General features: G+C 33.1%; 4 protein-coding genes across 4 annotated transcripts; 3 read left to right on the top strand and 1 right to left on the bottom strand.

Moving 5' to 3' along the window:
- Positions 1 to 3705: 3705 nt before the first annotated feature.
- LOC106774577 (GDSL esterase/lipase At5g45920) lies at positions 3706 to 6770 on the bottom strand. Its single transcript, XM_014661611.2, has 5 exons — positions 6534 to 6770; positions 6184 to 6420; positions 4450 to 4517; positions 4202 to 4357; positions 3706 to 4128 (listed from the first exon to the last, which is right to left on the bottom strand). The coding sequence occupies exons 1-5, from the start codon at positions 6633 to 6635 to the stop codon at positions 3969 to 3971; spliced, it is 723 nt and encodes a 240-aa protein (XP_014517097.1). The 5' UTR covers positions 6636 to 6770; the 3' UTR covers positions 3706 to 3968.
- A 3412-nt stretch (positions 6771 to 10182) lies between these two features.
- On the top strand, positions 10183 to 13571 carry LOC106775276 (THO complex subunit 7A). Its single transcript, XM_014662381.2, has 3 exons — positions 10183 to 10302; positions 10460 to 11061; positions 13213 to 13571. The coding sequence occupies exons 2-3, from the start codon at positions 10468 to 10470 to the stop codon at positions 13342 to 13344; spliced, it is 726 nt and encodes a 241-aa protein (XP_014517867.1). The 5' UTR covers positions 10183 to 10302; positions 10460 to 10467; the 3' UTR covers positions 13345 to 13571.
- A 3284-nt stretch (positions 13572 to 16855) lies between these two features.
- On the top strand, positions 16856 to 19026 carry LOC106775391 (pentatricopeptide repeat-containing protein At1g28690, mitochondrial). The gene has a single exon (XM_014662514.2). The coding sequence runs from the start codon at positions 17051 to 17053 to the stop codon at positions 18626 to 18628; it is 1578 nt and encodes a 525-aa protein (XP_014518000.1). The 5' UTR covers positions 16856 to 17050; the 3' UTR covers positions 18629 to 19026.
- A 1968-nt stretch (positions 19027 to 20994) lies between these two features.
- LOC106775579 lies at positions 20995 to 21581 on the top strand. Its single transcript, XM_014662725.2, has 2 exons — positions 20995 to 21281; positions 21370 to 21581. The coding sequence occupies exons 1-2, from the start codon at positions 21166 to 21168 to the stop codon at positions 21491 to 21493; spliced, it is 240 nt and encodes a 79-aa protein (XP_014518211.1). The 5' UTR covers positions 20995 to 21165; the 3' UTR covers positions 21494 to 21581.
- Positions 21582 to 22803: the final 1222 nt, after the last annotated feature.

Genomic DNA, 22803 nt, shown 5'->3' with positions numbered 1-22803 from the left:
TAAGTTTTACAAAAATAAAATAAAATTACACAATATGTGTAATCATTTACGGGTGCATTTAGGTATATCACATGTTTTAATAACTATAGTTTGAGTTCCTTAAGTGCTGTAAACGTATAATTTCAGTTTCTATACTGTTAATTAAATTCTCAAGTCTTCTTCTAATTTTCGATTACCTTTTACCATCTTAATTTGTTAATAATGGATACATCGCTTATGCATAAGACTAAATAGAATAATGTGGTAGAGGTATAACACAATACATATAATAAACTTATTTAGAATAAGCTTTAATATTACACTATAAAGTGAATGTAAATCTAATTTATTTTCACAACGATAATTAATATTTTAACTTTTTTAATTTTTTACATTTTTCACAATTCACAATCGATCTACATTATATATTGGAATTAATTCCTTGTGTTAAATACACACATAGGGTTCTATATTTATAATAGAAGAAATATAGGCTAAGCCCAAATACAGATGAATATGTAAGAATAAAATAAAATAAGAACAATGTTTCCTTAATAAACATATAGGGACTATATTTCCCTAATTAACATAAATACAATATAAACTAAATATAATATCTCTAACACTCCCCCTCAAGTTGGAGCATACAGATTGTATAGACCAAGCTTGGAATAAATAAACTCAATGTGAAATATATGATCTGTCTTCAAGAGTGTGCGGCAAACAAATAAGCAATCACATGTCGACGAACAACTGATAGCAATTTATGGACAGTTGTGGACAACTGCGAAACTTCAAATAGCACCATGAAACTTCAAGTAGGATGACTTTGAGAGAGGAGATCAATGACAACCTCTAGGGACTGGATTGCCATCAAGTAAGGATGGAGCTTGCATCAAAACTACAGGGACTGCCATCTGATGGGGCCTATATACAGGGACTGTCATCACTAACTGATGGGGTTTGTAGTGACTAAAAGCGACAAAACTATAGGGACTGCCATCACTGACTGATTGGACCTGTAGTGGCTAAAAGCGACAAAACTACAAGGACTGCCATCACTAACTGATGGGGCCTGTAATGGCTAAAAGCGACAAAACTACAGGGACTGCCATCACTGACTAATGGAGTCTAAAAGCCTAAAACCTGGCTAGAAACATACTCCCCCTCACGACGAACGACAGAAATGACGGTGGGCGGAGACGACGACTGGAGACGGTGGTCAGAGACGGTGGGCGGAGATGACAGTCGGAGACGATTACCGGAGACGGTGGCCAGAGATGACGGTCGGAGATGACGTCCAGAGATGGTGGCTGGAGACGGTTGCCGGAGACGATGGCCGGAGAAGGTGGTCGGCAGCGACAGACTACCGGTGACGATGGTCGGCGGCAGCGGAGGAACGGTGACGGTGGCCGGAGAAGGTGGACAGGCTGTAGGTGGCGGCTGGTGGCGAGCGACAACGGGCAGTGGCGGACAACAACACCGGACATATGCGAGACAGAAACCAGAGATTGCCCATTGAACTATAAAGGTACAGGTTGAAAAAGAAACTTTTACGGGGGGTTGCCGGCCACCAGCGACAACAAAGACAAAGTAGAAAAGGATCAGAAAACCTATACCATGTTAAATATAGTGAAAATTATATATTGGAATTAATCTCCTGTGTTAAATACACACATAGGTTCTCTATTTATTCTATTTATAATAAAAGAAATATGGGCTAAACCCAAATACAAATGAATATGTAAGAATAAAATAAAATAAAATAAAAATAATGTTTTCCTAATAAACATATAGGAGTATATTTCCTTAATTAACATAAACACAATATAAACTTAATATAATATCTGTAACAAGCAACAACATTCACTTCTAAAAATGAGCGATATAAATTTTAAAAAACTGAAAATAACATATTTGAAAAAACCATTTTTCACGAGTGATTTAAACTGATTTCATTGAATATTGAATAAAGTTATAATGGAACAGCAACAGCACTCAGTGAATGGGATTAAATTTAGTAAACTAAAACTCTACAATGATAAGATTAGAAGAAGAAAAAAAAAAGCCAAAATATCTATCATACGCATTTTGCACCCAAAGATGGCTAAAGAAGCTGTGATGTATATTTATATAAGATGAGGAGAGAAAGAAAATGGGAAATGAATCGAAACAGCGGCTAGTGAAACTTTTGAAACGACAAAGCGTTTTTTGTCTTTAAGGAAAATTTTAGAAAGTTAATTGTAATGGTGATGATACACATTAGCACAAGAACGATGATTGCTTGATGCATGAGCGTATATGATATTTACAAAGATGACTTTATTTGCTTTAACATGACCTATGCTAATTAATTTGCCATCTTTTTGACGAAGCATGAATTTAATTATATATGTCATCATTATCTTCTCCAACTATGTATCAGTATCAAATCCAATCGAAATGGGTTCAACAACCCTCTTTATTCCTTTCAACCAAAGATACATGCCACGAGTGTGTAAGAAATCAATTCAAATTTTTAATATTTGAAGTTTCCACTTACGGTTTAGTCAATCTTTTCATTTTGGTTTTAAGTATAAGAAGATAATATTATTATGGTTAGTTATTATATTTAGGGTATTATTTCGGTTGGGGGTCATGGATGATCGTCTAATCTCTAATCAGTTCTGATTCTCATGTTTGGTTGTGCTATGCTCTATTCCAAGCTGATTGAATGTTGACTTGTAGAAGTCAAATATCTCTTTTAAGAAGGTCTAAAATATATCAGAAAATGTCTTTTATCTTCGCATCAAACTTTTATTTATAAAATTTAAAATAATCAAATATATTAATTAGCCGTTATCTTTTGTTAAAATGTGATTAATTATTTATTAATGATCGTTACTATATTAATGAGTTTTAAATATCACTTATCACCTTTTGTTACCGACGAACAATCATTTATCACCTATAAAAAAATTAGTCAAATTTATATTTTTTTTGTCTAGTATTTAATTATTGTATAATTTAAAAGATTTTACTATTAAATAAGTAATTTATATTTCTAAAAATGAATATATATATATATATATATATATATATATATATATATATATATATATATATATATATATATATATATATATATATATATATACATACACACACGTGTGTCTGTGTGTGAAATTTTTAAAAGATATAAATAAAGTATGAAAACGATAATTATGTATCCATCCCATTATGTCTTAGTTTAAAAAGTTTGAATGATACTCATATACTTACTTAACCAAGTATTTATTGAAAGTTTTATGTAGGCTAATAATAAATCAAACTTAAAATATATAAATAGATACAGATTTAAACGTAAAACCAAATTTAAAAATAATTTTTAATCATATTAACCATTAAACTTAAGGTATGTTTAGATTAATGAGAAAAATGTTGAAATAGATTAACCAGTGAAATGATCCACGACCCTGCTATTGTTTCATGAACAAAAATTAAATTACTTTATAAAAAATTTAATTATTTAAATTCTTATTAAAAAAAACTTATTGTAAAACATGTTTTTTAAAGTCTATAAGTCATACTTTAGTTCAATTTTATTTAGAGAACAAACTCTTAAACAGTTTTATTTTTGTCAAATAGCACAAATTCCAGACGAGACTCATCTGACCTTAACGAACTACTGTCTCCATGGTCATTTTCAAATGGTTCTATTTCATGTGAATTCTAAGGCCTAGAAAGTATCCAGCATTATAAAAACACTTCATATATATTATTAGGTCATTCACATTCAAGCCAAGAAAATGAAAAACCCCTACATAAAAAAAAGAAGAAGACAAAAAAGACATCTGACACGGCAACAGTAGACATTATCCAACAGAGAATAGCCACAACAAAAGGACGATCAAAATACTATGGGTGATACTGTATTAACACATGTTTCCATGGCAACAAAAGCACCATAACCCCAAAAAGACACACTCCTTTTGTAATACATCATTCTGTTACTCCAGAAAGGCCTTCAGGGGGTCATTAGGGTCAATATCAGCAATAAGTGGGAGATCAACTGGTATAGATTCCTGACTCAACCCTTCGTCTCTCAGCTTTTTTATTACTTCCTCAAAAACAACTTCATTGCCACTTTCGGTCAGATGCAAACCATCACTACATTTCAATCACCAAAACCAAATCAAACATATAATCACAAGAATGCAAAAATGTACAACTTTTCTCAGACCTTAGATAATCTTTTTTCCGGTGTTGCATTTTGTTCCAGAGATCAACCACAGGTATTCCACATTCTCCAGCCACCGCAATGCATGCTCTAGCATACTCACCAGCTGCTTCATTTGTCCTTTCAGAAAGACCCTGTGGATTTTCTACATACGGATGTCTACAATACATATATACAAATTACCTTATTCATCTTTAACCTCTATTTCTAACTAATCCATATAAATCAAGAACAAAGGAATAAAACATTACCTACAACGTAATTCCTCATCAATTGGAGGCGGAGTTATGAGGAGCACCAAAGTTGTGGGCCACCGCTTCTGCATTTTAAAGTTATTCTTGCAATATTTTATTTTAATATTTACTTGTTGAAACGGATATGTATTGATGGAACAGGCACATGTATTCATGTTACCAACATTGAATTGAAATGTATTATAAGCCTGTCCTCCTCTACCTGGTCAAGAAAAAGCTATATGTGGTATTGAAAAAAATAAATTAGGCAGCCTTGTTTTGAAGTAATTTTGTTCCTTTAAAATGAGAGATGCATAAAGCAAAATACTATAGGCATTTTCACACGTAATTTGGATTAAAATGCCTCTTATAGTTCAATGTGAAAGCAAGGACATATACATCCTTAGTTTATTGCTTTACACATCTACACATCATATCACTTTAGAGGAATTAAATTCTTATTACTTGTACTCCATTGCTAGCATCTACTTTTCTCTACAACATCCTTTCAAACTTTTGCAGATGAATATAGTCCATACGTTCATTCTACACATGTGTCTTTCCATTAAACTAAAAATACTCATATCATACAACAAGTGTAAGCATTCATTAGACTTGCGCAAGACTCAATAACCTTCCTTTTGAATGTGGGGCACATCATTAGCCACTAAGTACAAATAATCACATAAATTTAACTATTTATAGTTTTAACCAATTTCCACAAAAACATATAACCTAATTTTATTAACTTTTTTTTTTATAAATTAAATAAATCAGTTGCGTTGGTGAAGATTAATCGAGACTATAGACATACGTGATGTGTTTTTTCAGTAAAGATGTCATCTTTCTTTCACCCAATTCATCTGTTTTAAAATAATAGTCACGACTCCACATCCAAACCCAAAATCGAAAGTAAATTGTTAATTAAAAGACTTAAGAGTGAAGCGTTGGTACTAACTAGCTTTTGGTAGGAGGTGATGTCTTAGTCCTTAAGGAGATGAACCAAATTCTTGCAGTCCTAAATGCGGGTCTTCCACGTAATCCTATCTAACATTCATACCTAACAGCTCATAGTCGACCAAGCAGAATAATATAATTGCATGGGAGCCAAAGAAAAGACACGAGAAAGAAGACACGGAAGGGTTTAGGTCATGAAAACAATGGTAGGCTCCTTTCAACTAACCCTTCCCAGTTTCCCCAAAAGAAAACCAATAAAAAAGTGGACCTTTACACAAAGGTCTCGTGCAAACTCCATTCCCATGGGAGAAAAAAAAAACTGCATAAAAAAGCAAAGAAGGAGGGTCCCTTTTGACAGGCTAACATGGTCAAGTGGCAAACAAAACCAAACACACTTCCCATTCCCACGGCGATGCACGTGTGAGAGCTCAAACCACCTCTCATTTCTCAATTCTCATTCAATTCTGAAACCCCACAACACAACCTCCCAAATACACATATATATGTATATAATATACATATTTGACCACCCAAGACAAACAAAATCATCATGACATTCTACCCCACCAAACCTCAAATAATTAACCCTTCTGCGGCATGCAACATACACAACAAAAACAACGCTTATCAACCCGCAAGAGTCAAAAGGCTAAACTAAAATAAATAAATTAAAAAAAAAAACTTTTCACATCTGTTAAAAAGCAGTGTCACTGCGCCAGTGAACCTTTTCTGGGTTTCAACAGCCTACAACTTTTCCCTAATCATTCAATCTAAAACACTAGGACTGTAATTTACCTTGAAGAAGGAAACAATGGAGTGAAGGTTCTGCTTGTATTCATGGAGAGGTACGTGCTGAAAAGCAGAACATCTATCAGGAAGGCAAGCGTCGTTGGCCCCAAAGAAAACTGTCACAGCAACCGGCGCTGTTACTGTTCCACCGTCACCGACCTTTGACACCGGGAAAACCCTCTCCAACACCTTCAACGCCCAGCGCGTGTTGTAGCCGCTGTAACCTCTCAGCACCACATCAGCCTGAACAACAACCAACCCCATTTGCAAGAAAGTAAAAACTTTACCTTGAAATGTTCAAACCCACAAACAAAAATGAAAGAACAGGGTTGGTTGGTTAAGGGTAGAAGGGATACCGTGCGAGCGAAATGGTGGGCGAGAGAAGCACCCCATCCACCTGGTGAGAAAGAGTCTTCGGTGATTGAATCACCAAAGAGGTAAATCTTTGGCCTTGTCATGTTTTTTGGTGAGAGGGACAGAGGTGTATGGTGGGTGCAGGCGAAGAAGAAGTGAGTAGTGAGTGGAGAACGCAGATTGGATTACGTTTGGGGTGCTACGATGTTGATGCATTTGGGATTAAATAAAGCTGACAATGGTTTTTTTTTTAGGTTTGGGTGGAAAAAGGCTGCAAATATTTAAATGCACCCAATTCATTGCATTGCACTAAAAAGGCATGTGGTGACAGAGACACTGCCAGGGGCGGCGAGCGACAGGGACAGATGGGGCTCCAGCACTTCACATTTTTTTTTTTTTAACTCCACGTATAACAAAAAGCAGGACTGATTGGTTGGGGTCCGATTCCGATATAACATCAACAATCTAACATAATTCAAATTTAATTTAACATTTAAATTTAATCTGACTATTTTACTTATTGGGTTATTTGGACACGGATAGTTTCATATACTGTTATTCGAATTTAAACCAATTACACTGAGATAGGAAAAAAACATCGAAATATCACCTATGGAAACCCAGTCCGCTTGCAATTACTTCTACTTTCTTGTAAGTCTATTTGAATTACACCTATTCAATTAGCACGTTTTCCTGCAAAAGAAAAATTCAACCAAATGTAATAATAAATAAAGTTGAAAACAATACAAATCCAAACTAAAACAGAGAAAATTTCCCAAAAACAGAATAAAGCCTGAAACTCCCAACTCCAAAAACAACAAAACAACATCCAGAAAACATCTGCCAACCCCGTATTATTTTCTTTCAAAACAACTAAAAAAATAGCAAAATCACAGTACAAGAACCAATGATAAACAGTAAATAAAGTTCAAGCAATTTTGTGAACAAAGAAGAAAGAAACAGAGGTATGGGTTGGTCTTTTCAGTACCAAATCCAGAGCTTCCTTCAAAGCAGCAGCATGCACGACTTCTTCCTTTTCAATCATCTCAGCCAAAACTTGATCCTCAACACTTAAGATGAGAGCTTTTGATGAATATCACACACCCCAAAAAACCACACAACGAAGACAACAATAGAAAGAGTTATAGTGTAACAACTTCCGAAGAAAAAATTCCCTTTCTGCAACCAAAATCTCGCATTCGGCAAAGGGAAGCGGCATTTGAAGAAACAAGGGTTTGCTGTGTGTGTAGACAACTGTAACAACTACACGGGTTTCTGTAAAAAAAATTAAACACTTATAAGGTTTCATCATATGTAAAAATATAACATGTTTTCATAATTAAAAATTATAACATTAAAAAAAAACACACACACAAAGAAAAAGACAATGAAAGGTAAAGAGTAATTATAATTTTCTTTTATTTGTAAGATAAATAATACACTATATTTTAAAATTTGATGATTCGTAGTTGTTTTTGAATTTCAAGATATAGTGAATAGGGTTATGATTGAGATTGAAAATTCTAAAAACAAAGTTACGGAAGAAGCTAAGAAACACTTCAAAAATTTTCGAAAGCTAGACAATAAGACCATATTCCTTGTCTAGCAATGTGTTGGACTGAAAGTCTTCAACAAAATTTCCAAGGTAGCAATAACGAGCGAATGCTGGGAGATTTTGTTGAAGACATATCGAGACAGAGAAAAGAATAAGAAGGTCTTATAAACCTTGAGAATAAAGTTTAAGTTTCTTACCATGGATGAGAATGAAACCATTGTTGACTAGTTTGATACGGTTGAAGAACACGTTAATGCAATGATGGCCTGTAGAGATACAATTACGGACCAACAAATTGTTGATAAAATACTAAGAACTTTGCCACAGAGGTTTGATCACGTTGTAGTGGCAATTGAAGAAACAAAAGACTTGGAGGAAATGGAGGTAAAGGATTTGCAACACTTTCTTGAAGGGCATGAATTTAAAATTAATGAAAGGAGGCATAAACTCAAAAACATACTTTCCAATCCAGTGTTGTCCAAAGTGGAAAAGGCAGCAAATCAAAAGGGAAGAAACCTTTTAATAATAAAGGCAAGAGGAGAAAAAAAGTGATACTCACAAGTAAGAAAGATCACGAGAAGCAACATAATACCTCCAAAGATGATAAAGAATGGAAGTTTGACAAGAGAAAGGTGATTAGAACTGTCAAAAGTATGGCCACTGTGCATGTGAATGCTGGGATGGTGAGCGTGCTAAAAACAAGCCAAAGATCCAAGCTAATTTAGCTTAAGAAGATGCTTCTTCATATTCTGATATGGTGATGTTGATGGCAAAAACTAGTGGTGAAAATTCAGAAGAAACTTCATCTTGGTACCTTGGTTTGGGGTGCTCCATGCATATGATTGGGAGGAGAGATTGGTTCATCAAGATTAGCGATGTGTATCTAGGAAAAACCAGATTTGCAAACGATAGTAGCCTCGATGCAGTAGGGATTGGATGAGTGGTTTTGATGAATCATCATTGATGATGTGCTATATGTCGAGGCTTGAAAACAATTTTCTTAAGTTTCAGATAGTTCTTGCAGAGAGGTTTTGTCATGGAGATGAAGGAGAATGATTTGAATATTAATAACAAGAACCATAAATCGGTTATTCATGCAAATCTTTCTAAAAACATATATTTTCGGGTTGATATGAACACACGAACATATGAATGTTTTCCATTGCAAATAATAGGAGTGAGTGGTTATGGCATAACGAGTTCGGTCATCTCAAATTTCAGCATTTGCAAAAGTTTAAGTCATAAGAATCTGATTACTAGACTTCCCTCAATTTTGATTCCATATGAAGTTTGTAGAGAATGCATTTAATGCAAGCAGGCCAAATCAAAGTTCAAGAAGTTTGTAGCTGGAAAAGCGACTAAGAAGCTTGGTGTGGTGTATTTTGATGTCTAAGGGCCAATGTAGGTCGAAACACTTGGTGGAAATGGGTACATTGTCACTTTTGTAGATTATCTCAGAAGGAAAATGTGGGTTTATATGTTGAGGAGGAAAAATGAAGTGTTGCTTGTGTTTGAAAGGTTTAAAAGAATGGCTGAAAACAAAGAGGGAGTAAGATAAAGGTGTTGTAGTTGGTGGTGAAGGTGAATATGCCTGAGTTGATTTCAACATTTTTTGTGAGAAGGAAAGTATCATCCATAAGTTTACTCCACCATATACTCCTCAACATAATGGTATAGCTAGGCGCAAGAACAAAAGTTTGTTGATTATGATCCGCTACCAATGGAAAAGAAAGTCATTGACTAATAATTTTTTGCGAGAAGCAGCTGTCATGGCTAAACATGTGTTGAACAGATCCCTATTAAGCGATTGGAGAACATAACACCTCAAGAGGCTTGTATAGGTGTAAAGCCTGGTGTGTCACCCTCATGATATGAACATGCAGGAAATGGACATGCTGAAAGACGTGGGGACCGCGAGAGGAAAATGAAAGGCAGAGATATCTACAGTTTTGACTTTGACTAAGGGGTAAAGTTGGTAACTTTTAACTTAGGACTGTATCAATTAAAACGGGGGTGCTGAAAGAAAAGATCAAAAGCTAGAGAAGTGCAGCCCAATCAACAAGCTGGGCTAAGTAAACAATTGGGCCGCTAAAAATTTAACATATGGCCCGTTCTTTCCCCCTTCTCCGCACACGAAGCAGCAGAAAACCACTCTTACTATTCTCCGCGGCGAAGGCGAAGGCGAAGGCATCAGAACACCACCGCGCACCCCAAAGGTTCATTCTAACCTTAGTACTTCTTTTGCTCCTTTCCCATTTTTCCATAAACAGAACAAAACCTCATCAGCCAGCATTCATTTCACGCTCAATTATTTATTTTAAATTTCTCTAAATTCAGCTCAATTCTAGCAAATAATCGTTATATTGATTTCAGGGATCGCTATGCTGGGAAAGACGAGGAAGGTTTCGGCGCGTGGCGAGGCCGTGGCAGCGAACTACGCGTTTGGCCCTGCAGAAGATGACGTAATCATCAAACACCGGCTTCTCACGCGCACGACGACCACCAGGGGCGACCCTCCCTTGAAGAAGCTTCAAAAGAAGTTCACCTCGTTCGTCTCCGAGGTTGATAAAGACGACGACAACTACAACGATTGCGAAAAACTCGCCAGAGCCTTCTTGCAGGAGCTGACGACCTTCGAGATTCCGCTTCTAAAGAGCAAGGCGATAGTGGAGGCCAACGTTAGGGAGAAGGAGAATTTCAACGAATTGAAGGAAGAGATGAATCGCCAGATCCTGCAGGCGCAGGCCGACATTGAGGATCTGAAGAAGCAGCTGGAGGAGAGCAAGGTCGAGAGGCGGCACAAGGAGGAGTGCGAGGCTATTAGGAAGTTGATTGCGCTGCAGCCACCCAGGTCGGAGACAATGAAGGTTATTTCGGAGTTGGAGAAGGAAATTGCGGCGCTGGATACGGAGAACACGGCTGGTTCCAGGTTGTTGGAGCTCAGGAAGAAGCAATTTGCATTGTTGTTACATGTGGTATGTGTAATTTTGAACTCTGCTTAAAGCTTATGCTGTTATCATATAATGTCATTGTTGGGGAATTTTGCTTCGGTGAATTATTGGGCTTGTGTAGATAGATACTTGATCGTGATATATTAGGGCAAGAGAATGCAACCAATGTTATGAGTAGTGTGCTTATAATGAGAAGGGGTCGTAGTGGTGCTCCAAGTATAGAATAAAACTTGATGGATGGCATGCCGTTTTGAAAATCGAACACCCTCTAGATTTGTGTGATATTTAGAATTTGATTCAAATGATATCAATATTTAGATGCAACCACTGACATATATGAAAAACTGCGGTCACACTGAAAATGTATCTTTTTTGCATGCAATTTAATTGTCATCACGTACTCACAAGGTGCGATTGGTATCTATGAAATTGCATGCTGTTTTTGGTGGTAAAGAGAGGGCGTGTACAGTGTAACGCTTGTAATCTGGGTCTAGTTATTTTTAGAGATATAGCTCGTCTTGCAAGTGAGGAGAAAAGTGAAGAAACATAAAAGTGAAGAGAAAAGAAGTAGCAAAAAGGATGCAAAAACAGATATAAAGAACATTGAATAAACTGAAAAATAAACAAAACTTTTGAGGTAAGAAGTTGATATTTGCCTTGAGCTCACCTTTAAGACATTTATACAAAAGGAGGTCTGAAATGGGAAAGGCTTGCCACTAGTGACTGGGTTTAGAGTGGATGGTTGGGGGAAGACGGATGAACTAGTAGATGGATGGCTGGCAAAATGAGAGCGAAGAAGGAACAATGTTGGAAGACTTGTGAAAGGGAGGATGTGAGAAGGGGATTGGGTAGGAGGGGGGGAGTTGGCTATGGAGGTGAGGGTAGACAGACAAGACTTCCCTTGCATCTGGTGAAGTCTTTGGGCCTCTGTTTGGGTTATGTTTTCTTACTGTTTTCTGCATTTGAATTTCAATAACCAGAAGACCACCTCTCCATTTCAAGCAGCTTGTCCCGAAATATTATTGGTTGATTTCGGTCTGTAAGAGAAGTAGAAGTTGTGAGATGTTAGCTCGATGACCAAAACATGGAACTTATTTGTGCGCCTTAGAACTTAGAAAAGTAAAGAGAAACAAGAGAATCCAAGGTTTGAAATACATTTGAAAGGGTCACTTGAGCTAACAAAGCTGTATTTTATGATTATTTCATTGGGGGCATGCAACGTTTACATTGGTGATTAGGATGGAAATTGTATGATCGTATAAATACATTAGTGGCTCTGGACTGGAAAAAGTTGCAATTTTAAAATATATCATGTATAATTGCTTTGAAACTCATAAAGTTGTTGTCTTGTAAACTGTGCTGATAATGAAATCATCCTGCAGTATTTTTTCCTTGGAGTTTTTTTACTAGGGACTTCAGAATGAACATATTTCAATTTCCCTGATTGCCCTTGGTATTAAATTGTGACCATGTGATTTTCTCCAAACGGGACCGATATGATGCATTTTGGAAAAGAGTTCCAATCTCTCACTCTCATCCTGATTCTTTTAGGTTATTGTGTGTTTGATAGGATGGGGAAAGAAAATTAAAGGGTTAAAAGTTTTTATAGGTTAAAAATATAATATTATATGTAATAGTTATTCTGCATTTTAATTCCCTAAAGTTAGATGAAGATATTTGTAGGGAAGTTGTTGATATCTTTTAGGTTGTGTATACTCCTCCGTACCTTTTATAAAAGGAATGAAAAATATCAATGTTCATCTTTTATCTTTTCTACAGTTTTAATGACAGTGTTTTAGCTATGTTAAAGTAGTGTAGCCATTAGCTTCCTAATAGTGTTATGTCATGACAAGTGCTAACCTTTGTTAGCAGTGCAAACCAAAACACTTGTATTGAAAGAGTCTGTGGAGTTTCTGCGAAGCTATTTGGTTCAAGGACATCTTCATATACTATTGTGTATTTTCTGTTTGCCTATAATCTCTCATGTCAAATGAACATTGTTCTTTGTCTCTCCTAGCCTATATATATCTTATGAATTATAGCCATCACTGGGACAGGTGAAATATCTTGTTTAATATTGTAATTCTTAACTGCAGATTAAGACAAAGCTATGGTTAGTGATATTATTGGATGTGATGGTTGATGATAATATTTATCCTGCTTCCTTTCTTGCAGGTGGATGAGTTGCAAAACACAATTGAGGAAGAGCAGAAGAGCCTAGTTGAGGAAATGAGAATGGCAACCGAGGAGCTTAAGAATGGGCTGGAGGACACAAGTGGGGCGGAAGCAATGGCAATTGACCAGTAACTAAATCGAGCTTCAATCTTCCTGTTGTAACATTTTTTACATTTCAGTCTTGGATTTTGTACCCACAGTCATTAGGAACCATATGTAATTATTGTGCTAATGCTTAGACCTTAGTAATTCTAAATGCATTTTTGATATTAGAAAGAAAAAGTAATACTCAGGCATTTTGTTTGGATTTTTCTATCAAAATTTGTGTATTCCTTCGCCATAGTTGGAGTTTTTTTCCATTCCATATTTTCATTATTTTTATTGTTTTTCGGCAAAAGAAAGTAATGCATACTTGTAACTTTAAGGTATTTGTATGGCGTACCATCCTCAAAACCATATGGGGTTTGACAATTATTAAAAAAAAATTATGGTAGACACTATATATGAAGTATTGAAAATTTGTATTCTTATGTTATAAGATAAATTAGAAATATAGTATTGAAAATTTGTATTTATATGTAATAAACTTTTTATTACACACGGAAATATATTCAAAATCATAAATTTTTTAATTATAAATTTTATTCATAAATTTAATTGATAATAAAAGATAGTCATACTTTTAATGAAAAAAATGTTTAAAACTGCACTGTTAGTTTTTTCAATAACATAAATTGCAGTGATAATGAATACTGCTCAATTTTATAGTTATAATTTTATTCCATTAAAATTAATTTTGTAGTAAAACTTGTCTTTATGGTACTTGAGAATTAAACTATAAAATAATTTTAGAAGGTTTGATTGATTCCTCTCATAATCTTCTATTTATAATAATAAATTGATACAAGAGTACATGATAATTATAGTAACCTAGACACAATATAAACATGATAATTATAATAACCTAGACACAATATAATCATGATAATTAGAGTAACCTAGACACAATATAATCATGATAATTAGAGTAACCTAGACACAATATAATCATGATAATTAGAGTAACCTAGACACAATATAATCATGAGAATTAGAGTAATCCTAGACACAATATAATCATGATAATTAAAGTAACCCTAGACACAATATAATCATGATAAATAGGATAAATATTCTAACACTCCCCCTCAAGCTAGAGCATACAAATTGTATGTACCAAGCTTGGAACAAATAAACTNAANCCGAGGACCCCTTAATGATTTAGTCAATACATCTGCGAGTTGATCGTTTGACCCAATAAACTCAGTACATATTTCTTTAGTCAACAACTTTTCACGAACAAAATGACAATCAATTTCTATATGATTAGTCCTCTCGTGAAACACTGGATTTGATGCAATGTGAAGCGCAACTTGATTGTCGCAATACATCTCCATAGTATGGATGTCACAGAATTTAAGCTCTTGAAGGAATTGTTTCACCCATATAAGTTCACATGTTAGTGACGTCATTGCCCTAATACTCAGCTTCCGTTGTTGATCGAGCTACTACATTTTGTTTCTTACTTTTCCATGAAATAATGTTTCCTCCCAGAAAAACACAATATCCTGTAGTAGACCGTCTATCAATAGGCGAGTCTGCCCAATCTGCATCACAATACCCAGAGATTTGAATGCTTCCTTTATCTTCATATAATAGTCCTTGCCCGGGAGCCTTTTTGACATACCTTAGAATGCGAATGAGAGCATTCCAGTGGTCAACACATGGGGCCTGCATGAACTAACTAACCACTCCAACTACAAAGGATAGATCTGGCCTTGTAATAGTGAGATAAATCAGTTTTCCAACCAGTCTCCTATACCTCATTGGATCAGAGAATAACCTAGACAAAATATAATCATGATAATTAGAGTAACCTAGACAAAATATAATCATGATAATTAGAGTAACCCTAGACACAATATAATCATGATAATAGAGTAATCCTAGACACAATATAATCATGATAAATAGGATAAATATTCTAACAAATATTGAAAATTCATGTAAAATTTTATGCATTATGAGACTGAATCTTCAAGAAAAATTTGTTACTTTTCATTTTCAAACTTACTATTTGATTTTTCATAACACTGAAGAGTATTTTTTTTTTGTCAAAATTTATTCAGTTTTAAAAATTATTTTTAGAAAATAAAGACAAACTAACATAAACAAATGGAAGATATTGTTTTTTATTTTCTTTTTATTTCGTATTTTCAATCCCTCTTCCAACTCCAAAATATCAAACTAACTCGTTTGATTATATTCAAGTCAGTCTTTAGAATTAGAAAGGTTTAATCCATTTAGTTATCTCTATTTTCGGGAGGTTTTTCCATTTTGATCCCGTCTTATTTGAATTCCCAATTAAGTCCCTATAAGTACTAATTTCAATCAATTAAGCTCATGCCCTTAAATTTAGTTAACGAGATTAACTTTTTTGCACAGCTAGAAGGATGACCTGTTAATTTCTATAAACGTGGCCTATTTAGAATTGAAAATTGGTATGAATTGAGTCCCATAAGTGCTAATTTCAATCAATTTCAACTCTGATTCATGCCACGTTTCAACTCTAAATAGGCCACGTTTACAGAAATTAACAGGTCATCCTTCCAGCTGTGCAAAAAATTTAAATCTGTTACCTAAATTTAACAATTGATTGAAATTAGCACTTATAAATATTTAATTGGGATTCTAATAAGACGGGATCAAAATAGGAAAACCTAAACCAATTAGAAATAAAACCAATTGTTTGGTATCAAATCTTATAAACAATTTTCTACATAAAACAAAGCAGGGTATAAGGGATGTTTATTAAATGTAGAGTAAGAGTAACATGGGCTTTAATTTCGCATTTTGCCTCAAAAGTTTAAAATTAAGCGAATAAGTACTTTAATTTGTTCATTAAACTGTTATTTAAAAAAGTAAAATGCGTTTTATCATGAAAATATTTTTGTAAAAAAATATTTTTCATGTAACGAATTATATATTTTCTCAACTACTATCAGTCGGTTAGTGAAAATTTTAAATAACTTTTATTAGATTCTAAGTTCAAATTATAAAATTAATATTTATATTACAAACAATAATATGTTAAAATGCCATGCCTTTTTAATAAATTTTAAAAATTAATATAATAACATTTTGAAATTTTTAAACAATCAATTCGAAAATTATTCTCTGAGAAAAAACTGTGATAATGCATTAAGTTTTACATGATGAAATTAATAAAAAAAATAAAATTATAAGTTTTCTTACGAATTTATTTTTATTCGAACTGATATACTTTTAATAATGAGGAGAATTTATATGTCCTTTTTTATATTATATTAAATAACACTCAAATTTTCGTCTGATTCTAAAATTGAGATTTTTTTCTAATTCTAAAATACATATTTATGTACTTTATATTTTTAATAAAGTGACTTTTTATAACTTTTAAATGGTCATACATAGGGTATTATTTTATATTAAATAAATTATATTTAATTTAAATTTTCGTAGTTGTAAAAAGTTGTGAAAAAAATTATTAAAAAACTATTTTCCAAAATAATACTTTTTAGTAAAATGTTCTTCGGTTTTCATCCATCATCCTCAGTATCTTTAATCTCTCCTTTCATTCATTAAAATTTCTCTCTGCACCTCTGTTTTCCTACTTTTAAAAAGAAAACTTCGTTTAAGAAGAAAGTTATTGCCAATTGTTCTTAGGTGAACATGTGAATACTAGAAATTGTTTACTATGTTCCATTGTATTTTCAAGGCAGAGTTTGCTTAACTTGGCTCTGGCAATGCCAATGAAAGGATGAACAATGGAATATTCAGACCCTTCTTCTCGTCACGTGCCTTCTGCACTTCGCTCGTGTCACCCCATCGACCATTTCCTCAAAACCATGACTTTGCTTCTCCCTCTACTTTGTTATCCAGTGCTCTGCAGCATTACATTAATTCCGACACTCCTACGCACGGCCAAAAGATCCATTCCCGCATTCTAAAATCTGGGTTTGTTCCAAACACTAATATTTCCATCAAGCTACTTATTTTGTACCTGAAATGCAACTGTTTGAGATATGCACGACAGGTGTTTGATGATTTGCGGGACAGAACTTTATCTGCTTATAATTATATGATTAATGGCTATATCAAACAACGTCAGGTTGAAGACTCTCTTGGTTTGGTGCGTAGGCTTTTAGTGTCTGGTGAGAAGCCTGATGGGTTTACTTTTTCTATGATTTTAAAGGCGTCTACTTCTGGGTGTAATGTTGCCTTGCTTGGTGATCTAGGTAGAGTAGTGCATACCCAGATCCTCAAATCTGATGTTGAGAGAGATGAAGTTCTTTGTACTGCACTGATCGACTCTTATGTTAAGAATGGGAGGATTGCTTACGCTAGAACTGTATTTGATGTGATGTCAGAGAAGAACGTGGTATGTTCAACATCCCTCATCTCTGGTTACATGAATCAAAGGTCTTTTGAAGATGCTGAACGTATATTTAAGGAAACTTTGGACAGGGATGTGGTGGTATTTAATGCGATGATAGAAGGCTACAGCAAGACATCCGAATATGCGAGGAGATCTCTTGAAGTTTACATTGATATGCAACGGTTGAACTTTAGGCCAAATGTTTCTACATTTGCTAGTGTAATTGGTTCCTGTTCCATGCTTGCGGCATTCGAAATTGGGCAACAAGTACAAAGTCAGCTCATAAAGACTCCATTTTATGCTGATATTAAACTGGGAAGTGCCCTTATAGACATGTATTCAAAGTGTGGAAGAGTCTCAGATGCTCTAAGAGTTTTTTATCACATGCGTGTGAAGAACGTGTTTTCGTGGACATCTATGATTGATGGATACGGGAAGAATGGATTCCCTGATGAAGCACTTGAGCTATTTGGAAAGATGCAAAAAGAATATGGCATTGTACCCAATTATGTGACATGCCTTAGTGCTCTTTCAGCTTGTGCACATGCCGGGCTTGTGGACAAGGGCTGGGAGATCTTTCACAGGATGGAGAATGAATACCTGGTAAAGCCAGGGATGGAGCATCATGCATGCATGGTTGATTTGTTAGGACGAGCAGGAAGGCTGAATCAGGCTTGGGAATTTGTCATGAGGATGCCCGAGAGACCGAATTCGGATGTGTGGGCTGCTCTACTTAGTTCTTGCAGACTCCATGGTAATATAGAGATGGCAAAATTAGCTGCAAATGAACTTTTTAAGCTGAATGCTAGTGGAAGACCAGGGGCATATGTTGCACTATCTAATACTTTGGCAGATGCTGGCAAATGGGAAAGTGTAACTGAGCTTAGAGAAATAATGAAGGAGAGAGGTATATCCAAGGACACTGGCCGAAGTTGGGTAGGAGCTGATAATGTCTTTTAGTTCATATAAAAGGAGCAAAGATGCACTACGCCATTTTTCTGTTAAACGAGATTATCCCTCTTGATTGCTTCTCGTATACTCTGTCTTCTTGTGCTTCTGACAATAATACAAAGCATTTAAAGAAAAAAAAAAAATGTGTTTGATGAAGTGGATTGGCCATGGTGGCTTTTGAGAATTTGCAGAAAGTATGGTTCTAGGGAAGGTTAATCCCGATTGACCAAAAAGAAGAAAAACACAACGCAGTTGCTGACTACTTTTAGCAAGGTTGAAGTCATACCCGACTGCTTAGAAGAGATAACGTGATTTTTTTTTTTTTTGGCTTGGATGTAGCTGTACATTAATAAATTCTTAACTTGAACAAAATAATTTTATTCACAAAATGAATACATTACGATTATCTTTTTAGTTCAAATCTCATGTTCGTTTCCAAGACCTATATATGAAGAAAGTAAAACAAAAAATAAAAATGCATAGATTTAATGGCTGACTTTATGAAAAAGAGGAGAGACTTCTGTGTAAAACTAAAATGAAGATACCATAAATTTGTTTAATTATTTGTTTGGCTTCACTTTGGTGAAAAAAATTTAAATTAATCATAATTAGACTTTTTGTTTCAATTGTGTTTTAAATTAGGTTTTTATTAAAAAAAAATACTAATGATAGTAACAATAGATCACATATCAATATGTGATTTTTTAAAATATTTTTTGAAAAATATTTTGTTCTCCACATACAAGGTTTTAACGTGACATATAAAATTATTAGTGTTGATATCATGTATCACTATCTTGGAAAATAGTTTTTATATAGTTTATTTTAATTTATTTTGATTTAAACTTTTTTAAAATAAAACAATATTATTTCTTTCTAAATTAAAATCAAATTTAATATTTTTTAATTGTAATATTGATATTTTTTTATTAAAAATAATTTTTAACATAATATATTATTGTATATTAAAAAAAATTAAAAATGAAAAACCACTAACACGTGACATGTTGTCGTGGTTAGTATTTTTTCTAAAAAATTAATTAAAATACTTTTTAAAAATTATGACGTTATTAAAATAAAAAGTTTAAGCATACAAACTTAAAACTTTTCTATCAAAGGAGGAAAAATGACAATGACAGATAAAGAGATGAGTAGGTTTCTGTCTCTTTTTTCTCTTGAAAAGAAAAAGAAATGTTACACCAATTAAGAAAGCAAGACAACACAAGTTTGTTTCAAAAGTAATGAATTAAATTAGTAGTAATTGACACCCAGCGCATATCATTCATTAAATCAACCAAATGTCGAAAACATTCCTCGTTTTAGAAATCAATTACTTTTTATAATATACTTTTAAAGAAAAATATAAAAATGTTATTTAAATTATTTAAAAAAAAACTTAAAAATCATAAGAAAATAAAACAGGTATATTTATCGTTGTAGTCCAAAAATGAAAGTGTTTAGGAGGTATAAAATATGAACTTCCTATAAAAATTTTAAAAGAGTATACATTTATTTAAATCGAAAAAATATTTTGCAAGAATGAATTTTCTTTTATGTTATGTTATTTAACTTCTATTTTTAACCGCCACATAAGCATTTCATCACAAGAGAATACTTATTAATAATGTTTTCAAGGCTTAATATTGTTTTTGGTCCCTAGTTTGAGAGGTTTTGTTCAAGTTCTATTTTTTTTAGTAACAATCGATTCTCCTTTTTGGAAAAACTGTTCAATTAACTCCTTTTTGGTTACGACGTCAATTTTCTAACGGTGTTGGTTACGACGTCAATAAGTTCTTTCATGCATTCACCTAACCAAATGTTATTTTAACAGTCTTGACATAATGTTATGTTAAAAATCATGTCATCATCGTATACAATAAGGACTATAATAAACAATTTAAACTTGAATATGAGACTACTATGAACAAAAAAGACTCAATTAAACAGTTTTTTCAAAAAGTGGGATCAATTGTTATAAAAAAAAAAAGATAGGACCATATTCAACAAACCCTCTCAAACGAGGGACTAAAAGTAATATTAAGCCTATTTTCAATTTGAAAAAAAAAATCACGAAAACAGAATGCTTTACTTTTTTATACTTGTTTGTATGAATAATTTATGTATGTTTCAGGGCTTGTAATTGTTTGAAGAAATGTGTGAATGAAATTGCAGACATGTTGGGTGTGGTATTTATCTTGATAAAGATGATAACGCCCCAAGTTGAACAGATCACTGAATGATTCGATCTTAGCATGGCGACGCAGACAGGCCTCACAGTCAACTATTTGAAACTGCCACGTTTGATTACTTTCCCAATAAAATACAACAAAAACGTTGAATAAGGGAGTTTTGGTATGCTAATCAACCCCACTCTTTCTAGCAATAGGATCAGTGCAGGTGGCTAACCGGCACCTAATTCTCTTCTCTGCTCTACTTCATGTTGCATTCAACTTCTCGATAAGATAAAAGCTTCAACATATATATGTATATATATAGTAAGCATATGAATGAGAAGATGAATTAAGAAGATATTAATTATTTGAAGAATGTGCTGCTGCTCTGAAGACTGTAAATGCAGGCCACTTGGGTTTCTGTTGGGCCTGCCTTTTGCCTTCTTGTCTCTTTTCATCTCCCTTGTGGGTGTGCTTGTTTGGATTGTTGGGTAAGCTTCTCTTCTTTCTCTGCTAAATTCTGAATTTGATAATCTATGATGAAATTTGAAATACCCTTTTGATTTTGATTCTTTGAAGGTTGATTTTGACGTGCATATGTCCTTGTTGTCTTTGCGTGACCATCATAGTAGAGTTTGCTCTGGCGCTCATCAAGGCTCCTATTGTGGTGATGGAGTGGTTCATCTCCAAGATTCCGTGTTAAAATAATCTTTCTATTTTCATCTTAAATTATAATGGTTTGGTACATTGTCTTTTCATTAATTATTTCCATATCATAATTTTCTGATTGATTATGTCATTACAACAACCCCTTCTCTGCTTTGTTCAACCTAATCCTACTTAACAATTTTATCAAATTCAATCTATCTCTCTTTTATATCATTATAATAAGGAAAATAAAATAAATACATTTATATACACTTATTAGAAAGTTTATACTATGTATTATTGTAGATCATATACTGTTCGACGACACATACTAACCTTTTAAATTTTAATAGACTGTCCTTAATTAGCCAAGATTTTTTACACTGTTACTAAAAAGAGGTCCCTTAAATACTTAAAATTAAAAATTTATTTGCATCGAAATTAGGTCTCCGTCTCTGTAATTTCGGATCTATCATAAAATTTTTTACGCTTTAGTACAAGGTCACGAGTATACTCTTTTGAATAAAATAATAAATGATTGAGTTTTAATGAGTTGGCAGAGTCACCTGAAAAAATAATGCACTGATGAGGACTACTACGGAATATAATATTTTTCTTTGTTATACATTTTTTGTTTTGCTATTATTTATATTATTGAGAATTCAATTTTACAATAATATAAATTTAATTATTTTACAGTCAAATTTTAAAATATTATAATTTTATAAACTTTAAAATTAAATATCAAATAACAATTACATATAGCTAAAAATTTACGATGGTTATAATTTTTATTATGTTTGTAAATGTTGAGAAAGAAAATATTTTTGATATTTGAATGAAACTTATCAATATTAAATGAGTTAAAATATTAAGAGAGATAATAAAAAAAATATGTAGCAGAATACAATTTATTTAAATAAAACTAAAATAATAATTAAAAAAAAAATATAAGATACATTTTTAGATTAGCTAATTAGAGAATGGTTTACACAAAGGAATATTCAAAATTATTATTGTATGATAAAAAATAAACACAAATCATCAAAAAGTGTATTTTAGACATGATTTAATCTAAACAAAATCTTCTAATGAAAAATGTGTAATTAAAATTATAGAAAGCGAGAAAATGTCTTTAAGATTAAAATGAACTTACTGATAAATATTGTATGAGTCTAACAATTTATATAGATAATAAAAAAAATTATTGAAATCAAATAAAAATAACAATAATAATACATTTTTAAATTACTTAATAAATTAAAGACAAAACAAAGTATTTATATATATATCATCTCATTTTAATATCTCACACACACACATACATATATATATATATATATATATATATATATATATATATAT

The sequence above is a fragment of the Vigna radiata genome, chromosome 10 (assembly GCF_000741045.1).
Source record: "Vigna radiata var. radiata cultivar VC1973A chromosome 10, Vradiata_ver6, whole genome shotgun sequence".
Lineage (NCBI taxonomy): Eukaryota > Viridiplantae > Streptophyta > Magnoliopsida > Fabales > Fabaceae > Vigna > Vigna radiata.
The sequence above is the reverse complement of the archived record's forward strand: the minus strand, read 5'-3'. Positions and strand labels throughout refer to the sequence as shown.

Excerpts from the sequence above, each read along its gene's own strand:
- LOC106774577 (XM_014661611.2), bottom strand. The coding sequence starts at position 6,635 with ATGACAAGGCCAAAGATTTACCTCTTTGGTGATTCAATCACCGAAGAC. Across the intron at positions 4,518-6,183 it reads CCATTGTTTCCTTCTTCAAG|AAGCGGTGGCCCACAACTTT; the intron begins GTAAATTACAGT and ends TTTAAAATGCAG. Across the intron at positions 4,358-4,449 it reads GATGAGGAATTACGTTGTAG|ACATCCGTATGTAGAAAATC; the intron begins GTAATGTTTTAT and ends TATGTATTGTAG.
- LOC106775276 (XM_014662381.2), top strand. The coding sequence starts at position 10,468 with ATGCTGGGAAAGACGAGGAAGGTTTCGGCGCGTGGCGAGGCCGTGGCA. Across the intron at positions 11,062-13,212 it reads TTGCATTGTTGTTACATGTG|GTGGATGAGTTGCAAAACAC; the intron begins GTATGTGTAATT and ends CCTTTCTTGCAG.
- LOC106775391 (XM_014662514.2), top strand. The coding sequence starts at position 17,051 with ATGAACAATGGAATATTCAGACCCTTCTTCTCGTCACGTGCCTTCTGC.
- LOC106775579 (XM_014662725.2), top strand. The coding sequence starts at position 21,166 with ATGTGCTGCTGCTCTGAAGACTGTAAATGCAGGCCACTTGGGTTTCTG. Across the intron at positions 21,282-21,369 it reads GTGCTTGTTTGGATTGTTGG|GTTGATTTTGACGTGCATAT; the intron begins GTAAGCTTCTCT and ends GATTCTTTGAAG.